We start from the raw sequence: 11582 nt of genomic DNA, 5'->3' as shown, positions 1-11582 counted from the left end.
CCTCCAGCTGACACAACATGTCCCAGAAAAGCCACTTCACTAAGCCAAAATTCACATTTGGAAAGCTTAGCATAAAGCCTTTTCTCTTCCAAAATTTGAAAAACAATCCGGAGATGCTTTTCATGATCTTCCCTATTCTTGGAATATATTAAAATATCATCTATAAAGACCACCACATATTGATCAAGATAAGGCTTAAACACGCAATTCATCAGATCTATGAATGTTGCAGGAGCATTCGTCAACCCGAATGGCATCAACAAAAATGAATAATGACCATATCGAGTCCTAAAGCAGTTTCAGGGACATCTTGTTCACTTACTCGCAGTTGGTAATACCCAAGCCTCAAGTCAATTTTTGAGAACAACCTAGCACCCTTTGGCTGGTCAAATAAGTCATCAATCATAGGCAGTGGATATCTATTCTTAATTGTTACCTTGTTCAATTGGCGGTAATCAATACAAAGCCTAAGAGTTCCATCTTTATTTTTCACAAATAAAACAGGTGCTCCCCAGGGAGAAACACTTGGACGAATAAAACCTTTCTCAAGAAGTTCTTGCAATTGAATTTTCAACTTCTTCAATTCTGCTCGAGCCATTCGATAAGGAGTTATAGAAATAGGAGTAGTTCCAGGAATAACCTATATAGGAAATTCAACTTCCCTTTCCGAGGGTAATCCAGGAATATTTTCAGGGAAAACATCAGGAAATTCACACACAACTGGTATATCCTTAAGGCTTGGACTTTGCAGGTGTGTATCAAATATATGAGCAAGATAAGCTTCACAACCCTGACTAACCATCTTTCTTGCCACAACCGCGAAGATAATATTAGATGTCAATAATCTTTCACCTTGAACAATGATGTGTGAAAATGAAGGAGCTCTAAAGGTCATACGCTTTGACCTACAATCCACTACTGCATGGTTTCTATGAAGCCAATCCATACCGATGATAACATCATAGTCTTGGAAAGGCATTTCAATCAAATCTGCAAGGAAGACTAGATTTTGAATCACCAAGGGACAACCTTGATAGATTTGATTACAAACAACTTGTTGATCCAAAGGACTTTGGACAAGCACACCATAATCAAGTCTCACAGATTTCACATTTTTAGGAAAAACCAAAGATGAGCTAACATAGGAATGAGTAGAACCAGGATCAAATAATGTACCAACACATAAGACAAATAAGTGAAATTTACCAACAACCACGTCTGCTCCATCTTGGTCATCCCTCTGTCTCATAGCATAAACTCGTACTATAGCTCTTGACCCACTAGCTTGATTGGTTGCACCTACACCTGTTGCTTGTGTGTTTCTAGATCTTACACCTCTATTCCCTTGAGAAGGAGTGGTAATAGGTTTCTGAACTGAGCCTTCCGTACGCGGAGAAGAAGTAAGGTTAGGATTAGGACAATCCTTCACTTTATGATCTAGGCTCCCACAATTAAAACAAGCACTAGAAGCTCTTCAACAAGTACCAGAGTGATTATTTCCACATTGTGCATAAGTGGGTATACGAGTCTTGCCTTGGCCATTGCTTAGAGTGCTAGCAGTAGAGAAATTTGATCTATTTTGCTTATGCCGGGCTGACTTGTGAACACCACCGGCTTTGGAATTGTCAAACCCTCCTCTTTTAGATGGACCTCCTAAATCTGCATCAGCTTTTCTGAACTTGTTTTCGTTTCTACTAGCTTGTTCCTTGTCGATCCTTTCCCAAGTAAGAGCAGCTGAAACTAATTTACAAAAGTTTTCATGTTATAGGACCGCCACAGATTTTCTGATGGAATTATTCAAACCGTCTTCGAATCACCTGCACTTATCGTTTTCGTTATTAATAATACCACCATCATAACAAGAAAGCCTGAGAAACTTTTGTTGATATTCAGCAATAGACATACTCCCTTGCTCTAGATTCAAGAACTCTTTTTTCTTTGCATCATTATAAGCAGGTGGGACATACTTCATATGAAATTCTTTCACAAAATCATTCCAAGCAAGAACAGGAGGTGTTTCCTTGGCATTCGGTACACTACCCACCAGTCATAAGCATCTTTTCGTAATAGTGAGACAACATACTTAAATTTGACAGCGTCTGAACACTCTAATTGCTGAAATACTCTTTCCATGCGCTCCAACCACTGCTCGGCATCCGTAGGATCAACAGTGCCTTCAAACTCAACTCCACCCATTTTTCTCATTTTCTAAAAGTTCATTTCATTAGGTTCGGGCATTCTTCTAGCCATGTGACGAAAGAAATCAGCCATTTGTTGAAAAGGAGGATCAACAGCAGAAGTACTATGACTGATTTAAGGATGTGGCCCAACTCTTGTACCTTGATTATTTCCCACTTCAGATCCACTAGTACGAGAGAGATTAGAATCAGAAAAATGTTCTCCAACCCCTTCTTGTGAGTGAGGTTGGGCATTAGAGTTATTTAAACCCTCACGAGCAACTTCCGTAGGTATTAGAGGAAGAAGAGGCCATAACTTAATTCCTACATAAGGGAAGATGACATTGCATTAGGGACATGTACATGATGCATATGCGCAGTACACTCAACAAAACATGTTAAAAAAAGGAACAAGTATACCAACAAGTCACAACAAAAAGTCCTAGAATCACAAACCTAGGCCCTGATACCAAAACTTGTAGCATCCCCTTTGGGAGGATACCACTTATGAAACAAAAGCTAATTTAATACTTACAACGTTTAGAAGAAATTTATGCCAAAAGATATTCACAAAATATTTAATAGTGGAAATAGGCCCATCCGAAAAAGGGTTGAAAGTGCGACATCTTTTTTTCCTTTATACCCTCCGAAAAATTTCTTAGATTAAATACAATATCAGAGTATAAATTTAAAATGGTAATGGCCTTCTCAAATAGTCAACACATTTAAGAAACTTTGTTTTAAAATTATATTTTCAAATTAACACCACTGCGGGTCCATAAGATACACGAAACTCAAACTTGCGATTATCACAGAAACTAGTATCATCCTTTGTACATAATTACAAGGTGAAATGTAAACCCAGTACATGGCATGACTTGGGTTGAAAGCACACCCTAAAATAGCAAAACAATTCACAAAGTTCAAGCTACAAGCATATGGTCTTGTGTCCAATGAGCCTTAAAAATTTCATACATTAGTGTTACATATAGATCATGTACAAGTCCCAAAAATTTTACAAGACCTAGATGCATATGCAAATGTGATCTTCACTAAGGCTCCCAAAAAGTCTACTACAAATGGCCATCTTCAAATCTCTTCCTGTACATTACCTACGATAGAAAACAACTATCGCTAAGCATAAAGCTTAGTGGTGTATAAACTTTGGGCTTGGAGCCATTAGATTCTCCAATTCCCTTATCCGTCGTAGGTAGCTCAATGAGATAAAAATAAATCAAGTAACCAAGTATATCGAAAGTATCAAATACCAAACCTTGAAGAGTTTCAAAATATAGATATCAATATTCGAAGGCTCAAGTGTCAAGAAAGCTTAAAATTCAATTAAAGAGTATTTGTCAAATAACCAATTTCGCCCAATATGTACGTCATGCCATCACACCAAGCACAATCAATATCAAGATGGACCAAAGCCCCAAATAAAGAAGGGTCGTCACCCAATAATCAAGAGAATCAAGAGCCATGTTGAAAGTGGCTTTCCACTCGTACTCGAAAATGGACGAAATCCATCATCAAGGCGGATGTAAATCCAAAGTCAAGATGGGCAAGATTCAAATCAAGAGGCATGCCGATATCGGTGACAAAGTCACCGTAACAAGAAGGACAATGTCCCAACAAGAATGCAAAATGATCAAGCAATTCGTACAAGTGGGCAATTTAGCGAAAGTTTTGCAATAATTGAGATAATAACCATACAATTATATCAGATGAAGAGTAAGGAAACAACCCATCAAGATACTTCAAAACATCCAGAAAATAAAGATATTCCAAGTTCAATTTTATACACAAACCTTGGCGTTTTACCACACATCAAGTTCTACCACAACTCGGGGAGTTCAAATCGTCTACACTATAGACCAACCAAAGTCCACTTCGTCAAACAATTCCTCTTGGGTTGTACAAGAGCATAGATAACTTAAATACGCAATCAAATATCTACTTAAGTTCAATGGTTTTAGTACATCAAAACTAAAACATGAAATCAGTGAAAATCACCCTAAACTATCGAAACAGGAATTCTAGACAGTACTACTGTCTTGTATTGTCGCTCAGTTTCAAAGGGGTAAACGGCAAAAATAGACTTTGTGGCCTTAATGAAAGTTGTAGATATATGCCTTGGGGTTTCAGAGAAATTTAATTCACTCCTATAGCACTTTTGTACTACAAGATATGCTCAAAATACTAACAGTAGTACATGTAGGGTTTGCAAAATAGAAATCTGGGCAGCACCTGCCCTGTACTTCATCACCCTTTTTCGAGTAAATACAAGCAAAATGAAATATCTTTCTAGAACATCTTTAAGCACTTAAAACTAAACACATGATGATATACTTAAGGTCTGACTGAAATCATAATGCGGAATTACATAGACAATCTTAAATATATCTAACAGTAGCCAACATGGCTAAACCAAGACGATTGAACAACTGCCAACAAGGTTAACATAATAAATATCTAACTGTCTGAACTGTGTCTATGAAGCCTCTAAGAGTACTGAATGATAGGGCTGTCTATAAACTGCAATAACTGGATAGCTGACAATGCCCCGAAGGAATGTGGGGCTCACCAGTAGCTGATACGTGCACTCCTAATTAGCTGAGTCGTCAACCTGTGTATTGTTACCTGCATCGCGAGATGCAAGCCCCCAAGCAATAAAAAGGGACATCAGCACATTTGAATTGTACTGGTATGTAAAACAACTGAAGCAATAAAATACTGAAACTGAAACTGATAACTGTAACTGTAATAGCAAGGAAGTAGAGATATGAATACTCCCTGCACTGTATCTGAATCATCTGTATTATCTGTGTTTATATATGTGGGGCCTCGGCCCAATAATAAATGCACGCTATGGCCTCGGCCTAGTAGTGCGTCAGTCAATGGCCTCGGCCATGTATAAAAACGTATACACAAGACTGTGTTGTTCCCTCGGGCAAGATCACATATGTATAATTATGGTTAATTAATAAGGACTGAGACCATAACAATAATGAACAATTCTGAACTGAAATAGACATGCTGGACTGAATTAAAAATACTGACTGTTTCTGAGCATACTGAATTTCTAGACTGAGATTCATGTGGTAACAATACGTAAGTTTATAAAGATTACGTACTGAGTCCATGATATTCAAAGTGACAACCATGAACGAATTCTGTAACTGCAACCCTAGAAGATAACAGTTCTACAACATATCACGAAATTAGGGCTAAGATGTATTCTGAGTCATATTACTGACAAGTATGAAGAATGAGGCGTAGGGAGAATCATGAACATTCCCTAACATAGATAGTTAGCCTCACATACCTTAATTCCAGCCTTTGAGCGTAATACAATGTTCGTCAACCCTTTCAACTTTGATCTATATCAATACAAGTCAAAGGGATTCTATATTAGCAATAATATTCATGCTTTGGTCATCTAAGCATTTTATCAAACACTTGGTGGGCATGAAGCTCCACAGTCTCCATAAATGGTGATTTCTTCACCCAATTCCCATTCTATTACTTCTAGGTGATTCTACAATCTTAATTAGATGTAATTAACATCATTCTTCATCAACCATATGGATACAACAATCCCAAGTCTACAATCCAAAAACCCTAGCATAGTTCATATAATTCTCTTTATCAAACCCATTTACTATTCTCCCAAGAACTTATCAACACTTTAATCATCATGAAACATCATAAAACTTACCTTAGTTATTGTAGGAATAAGCCTTGAGTTGAAATGCTTCACTTGAACAAAACCCTAGTTCCACCTTCCATGGAATTTCTTGGCTTGAATGAATTTGATGTGTTTCTCACACTTAGTTTTGTGGATTGATGAAGTGGATCTTTAGTTTCACTTGGATTCTTGCATATGAAGTGTTTGGATGGCTCTAGAGAACCCTTGAGTCGTGGAGGAGAAATGGGAATGAAAAAAATGAGTTTGGGTCTCTTATTAACATCTAAAAATCTGACCCGTCGGGCAATTCTACGCCCATTTTTACGGACCGTCAAACTGTTTGACGGACCGTCAAAATGGTCCGTAAAACTACCCAGCAAAAATTGGGTTTCTGTGACCATTTTACGCTGGCCTGAGTCAATTTGACGGACCGTATAATTGTTTTACGGACCGTCAAAATGATACGTAAAATTGCCCAGCAAAATATGGTTTTCTGTGACCATTTGACGGAGCGTATAATTGTTTTACGGATCGTCAAAATGTTCTACGGACCGTCAAATGGTCCGTCGAAATTTTTCTGCTCGGACAGTCTGTCGTATAATGGGCATAACGCTTTGCAAAGATGTCCGTTTGAGGCCCATAATATACTGTTGGAAAGCTATTTCAAAGGGCTACAACTTTTATCAAGGAAGTTATCCAAAATTTCAATTAATAAAGGGGTTATGGTCGTTGGAAGTAAGACCTTCTATAAACTCACTTGCAAACATGCCTCGTAGAGTGGCTTCCAACTTTTCTTTGCCCAAAGACATTTCTTATGACTTAATTGGTTTTCAAAACACTTCCTATAACCCTCATATTGGTTCCATTATATTATCATCTTATGAATCAAACTTTCGCCCGAAGCTACGAGGTGTTACAATATCTCCCCTTGGGATCATTCGTCCTCGAATGATAAACATTCGGGATTCTACAAAAATTTCGCCAGAGTTTCCCCTGTAATAAGGCACTACCAACCAGTCACAACAACCCATAATATCATTGCCTCACAGGGCTACATCACAATAGCATTATAAATTGGCCACACACGACCAAAAGCATGAAAAGAAAGCTTACATACCTCAAAATCTTGGTGCTTCATCATAAATCTCTTCTGCGGGCTGAAACAAGTGCGGGTACATAGATTTCATATCCTCCTCGGCTTCCCATGTAGCTTCCTCAACTTTCTGACTCCTCCACAGGACTTTCACTGAGGCTACTTCCTTAGTTCTCAACTTGCGAACTTGACGATCAAGAATGGCTACGGGGATCTCCTCATAGGTGAGGCCGTCCATAACTGTTATAGTATTAGCAGGAACAACCAACTATGGGTCTCCTACACACTTCCTCAACATGGATACATGAAACACTGGGTGTACAGCAGCCAAATCTTGTGGCAACTCAAGTTCATAAGCTACTAGTCCGACCTTTTGTAGAATTCTGTAAGGTCCAATATATCTAGGACTTAGCTTCCCTTTCTTGCCAAATCTCATAACACCCTTCATGGGTGAGACTTTAAGGAACACCCAATCATCGACTGAAAATTCTAAGTCCCTTCGCCTCTCATCTGTATAAGATTTCTGGCGACTCTGAGTCGTTTTCAAACGCTCCTGTATCAATTTGACCTTCTCTATAGCTTGATAAACCAAATCTGGTCCTAACAACTCTGCTTCACCAACTTCGAACCAACCAATTGGTGATATACACCGTCGCCCATACAGAGCTTCAAATGGTGCCATCCCAATACTAGCATGATAACTGTTATTATAAGAAAACTCAATGAGAGGCAAGGGATCATCCCAATTACCTTTGAAATCCAAGACGCATGCTCTCAACATATCCTCCAGAGTCTGAATAGTACGCCCTGCCTGGCCATCTGTTTGTGGATGAAAATCTGTGCTGAGGTTCACCTTGGTGCCCAATCCTTTCTGAAAGGATTTCCAGAAGTTCGCTGTGAACTGAGCACCACGATCTGAAATAATGGACACAGGTGTCCCATGCAATCTGACAATCTCATTAACATACATCTTGGCATAATCTTCTGCTGAATCTGTGGTCTTGACTGGCAAAAAGTGCGCCGACTTAGTAAGTCGGTCAACGATCACCCAAATAGAGTCATGTCTCCTAGCTAAATGAGGTAGACCTGATACAAAATCCATATTGATCATTTCCCATTTCCAGACAGGAATATCAATATTCTGAGCCAAGCCACCAGGCTTCTGGTGTTCGGCTTTCACTTGCTGACAATTCGGACACTTAGCTACAAAATCTGCTACATTCTTCTTCATATCATTCCACCAATAAATCTCTTTAAGATCATGGTACATCTTAGTGGAACCTGGGTGAATGGAATACTTGGAATTGTGAGCTTCTGACATGATTCGCTCTCTGAGTCCATCTACATCTGGAACACATAATCTGCCTCGGTACCTCAAGGTACCATCATCTGCCCCTTGTTCGAAAGCCGTCGTCTTATGCTTGTGAATCCCCTCTTTCAGCTGCAACAAGTAGGGATCGTTAAACTGTTTCTCCTTGACTTCAACGACTAAAGAGGAAAGAGCACTACTCTGAACAACCACACCACCATCCTCGGAGTCCAAAAGTCGAACTCCAAGATTGGCCAAACGGTGAACTTCCTTTGTCATAACTCTCTTATCCACGTCCACGTGGGCTAAACTTCCCATGAAATTCCGACTAAGAGCATCAGCTACAACATTCGCTTTCCCCGGATGATAGAGAATATCCACATCATAATCCTTAAGAAATTCGAGCCATCTCCTCTGTCTAAGATTTAGCTCCCTTTGCTTGAAGATATACTGCAGGCTTTTATGATCTATGAAAATATCAACATGCACTCCATACAAATAATGACACCATATCTTAAGTGTAAAAACTACAGCTGCCAACTCTAGGTCATGGGTTGGATAATTCTTCTCATGAGTCTTAAGTTGTCTGGACGCATAAGCAACAACCTTACCATGCTGCATTAAAACACATCCGAGACCAACTCCCGAAGCATCGCAATAGACAACAAATCCCTCGGTTCCTTCTGGTAGTGTCAAAACTGGAGCAGAAGTCAATCTCTTCTTCAACTCTTCGAAACTCTGCTCACATACCTCTGACCATTGGAATTTGACTTTCTTCTGAGTCAGCTTAGTCAGCGGAGCTGAGATAGAGAAAAATCCCTCAACAAAACGCCTATAATAACCTGCCAGACCCAAGAAACTTCTGATGTCTGATGCTGAGGTGGGTCTGGGCCAGTTCTTGACAGCGTCAATTTTCTGAAGGTCCACCTTAACACCTTCACCTGAAATTACATGACCTAGGAATGCCACTGACTTGAGCCAAAACTCGCACTTTGAGAATTTTACATAAAGCTCACGATCCTTGAGTGTCTGCAACACTATCCTGAGATGCTCTGCATGATCTGTCTCACTACGGGAATACACCAATATGTCATCAATAAATACAATGACGAATAAATTAAGACAAGGCTTGAATACTCTGTTCATAAGATCCATGAAATCTGCTGGTGCATTCGTCAACCCAAACGACATGACAAGAAATTCAAAATGACCATAACGGGTTCTGAAAGCGGTCTTTGGAATGTCAACATCCTTAACCTTTAACTGATGGTATCCTGATCTGAGGTCAATCTTGGAATAACATTGAGCACCCTGAAGTTGATCAAATAGGTCGTCTATTCTGGGAAGAGGATACTTATTTTTAATGGTGACCTTGTTCAACTGGCGGTAGTCTATACACATACGCAAGGATCCATCCTTCTTTCGGACAAACATGACCGGTGCGCCCCAAGGTGAGACACTTGGCCTTATAAACCCCTTATCAAGAAGATCCTTCAACTGAACTTTTAACTCCTTTAACTCTGCTGGGGCCATCCTATACGGTGGAATAGATATCGGCTTAGTGCCGGGAAGCAGGTCAATTCCAAAGTCAATTTCCCTATCGGGAGGGACTCCGGGTAGGTCATCTGGAAAGACTTCTGGAAATTCACTGACAACTGGTACTGACTGAAGAGTTGGAGCCTGGGCATCTGCATCCCTGACTCGAACTAAGTGGTAAATATACCCCTTGGAGATCATCTTTCTAGCTTTAAGGTAGGAAATAAATCTACCCCTAGGTGCTGCTGAATTACCTTTCCATTCTATAAGTTCATCGGGAAAATCAAATGTCACAGTTTTGGTTCTACAACCCACAGAGGCATAACAGGACTCTAACCAATCCATACCCATAATTACGTCAAAATCTACCATCTGCAATTCTATTAAGTCTGCTACGGTGCTACGATGGTAGATTAACACTGGACAACCCCTATAGATATGCCTAGCTATAACTGATTCCCCAACCGGTGTGGATACTTCGAAAGGTTCTTGCAACTTTTCGGGTTCTATCTCAAATTTCTTAGCAATATACGGGGTTACATAAGATAAAGTGGATCTTGGGTCCATAAGAGCGAATACATTAAAGGTGAAGATTGTTAGCATACCTGTGACAACATCTCCACGAGCCTCTGTATCCCGGCGACCTGACAGTGCATACAGACGGTTCTGACCACCGCCCGTATTACCGGACTTTGTTGCTCCGCGCCCCTGCTGGGCTTGGGAATTTCGGGGAGCTGCTGAATTTGTGGACTAAGCTACATTACCCCCAGTATTCTATCTTGCGGATGGGAAATCCTTCAGATAGTGGCCCTGCAGACCGCACCCGAAACAACCATTCGTGCCCGAACGGCACACCCCTGGGTGTCTCCTCCCACACTTACTGCAGGGAGGATATGTAGCTGCTCCAAAATTTTGACTCTTCTGGCTAAACTTGGACCTCTGATATGGGACGCTAACTGTAGACTGAGTAGGTCCTGATGACCTATTCTTGAAAAACTGGCGGTTTCCTCCTCCCTGAGTTCCTGCCTGACTGAAATTTCCTGTAGACTTAGCCTTCTTACTGAATGCCCTATCTTTCTGCTTCTGCAGGGCTGCTTCTTCCTTCAGCCTGGTCTCATTACCTTGCACGAATGCTAGTATCTTGGAAATAGTCATCTTGTCATTCTGAGCAGTTGTATTGGCATCTCTGTGCAACTCGGGTTTAAGCCCAAGTACAAATCTTCTAACCACGGCCCTCATATCAGGGACCATGTGAGGAGCATATCTGGACAATGACACAAACTTGAGGTAATAATCCTGAACAGTCATGTCCTTCTGCCTTAGATTTTCAAACTCTATAGCCTTGGCTTCCCTGACCTCAATTGGCATGAAGTGCTCAATGAATGCGTCTGCAAATTCATCCCAAGTAGCGGAAGGTGCATCCTCCCCTCGGGACCGTTCCCATGTCTCATACCAAATATGGGCCACATCTTGCAGCTGGAAAGCTCCGAGTTCTGCTGCCTCTGTATCTTTAGCATGCATCACACGAAATATTTTCTGGAGTCCATCAATGAAATTTTGGGGGTCTTCCTCCTTCTTTGACCCTGTGAACACTGGCGGCTTCATCCGCATAAACTCTTGAGTCCTAGAACTGTTTGACCCACTACTAGCACCTGAGCTAGGGGATGTTTCCTGTCGCTGGGCCTGATTTGCCAAAATTTGAGTGAGCAGCTGAGTAGCTCCTCTAACATCTGCATTCGAAGTATTGGGAGGCGTAGCAGCGGCATTAGCTGTAGCGAC

General features: G+C 40.6%; 1 protein-coding gene across 1 annotated transcript; it reads right to left on the bottom strand.

The window, feature by feature from the left end:
• Positions 1 to 7502: 7502 nt before the first annotated feature.
• LOC132630808 (uncharacterized) lies at positions 7503 to 11324 on the bottom strand (the record flags this gene model as incomplete). Its single annotated transcript, XM_060346406.1, has 5 exons — positions 11257 to 11324; positions 10659 to 11154; positions 8950 to 9650; positions 8528 to 8628; positions 7503 to 7729 (listed from the first exon to the last, which is right to left on the bottom strand). Coding segments are annotated over exons 1-5 (1593 nt in total), but the record flags the coding sequence as incomplete, so codon positions are not given.
• Positions 11325 to 11582: the final 258 nt, after the last annotated feature.

The sequence above is a fragment of the Lycium barbarum genome, chromosome 3 (assembly GCF_019175385.1).
Source record: "Lycium barbarum isolate Lr01 chromosome 3, ASM1917538v2, whole genome shotgun sequence".
In the NCBI taxonomy this organism is placed as follows: domain Eukaryota; kingdom Viridiplantae; phylum Streptophyta; class Magnoliopsida; order Solanales; family Solanaceae; genus Lycium; species Lycium barbarum.
Note: the sequence above shows the minus strand (reverse complement) of the source record. Positions and strands in the feature narration are given on the sequence as shown.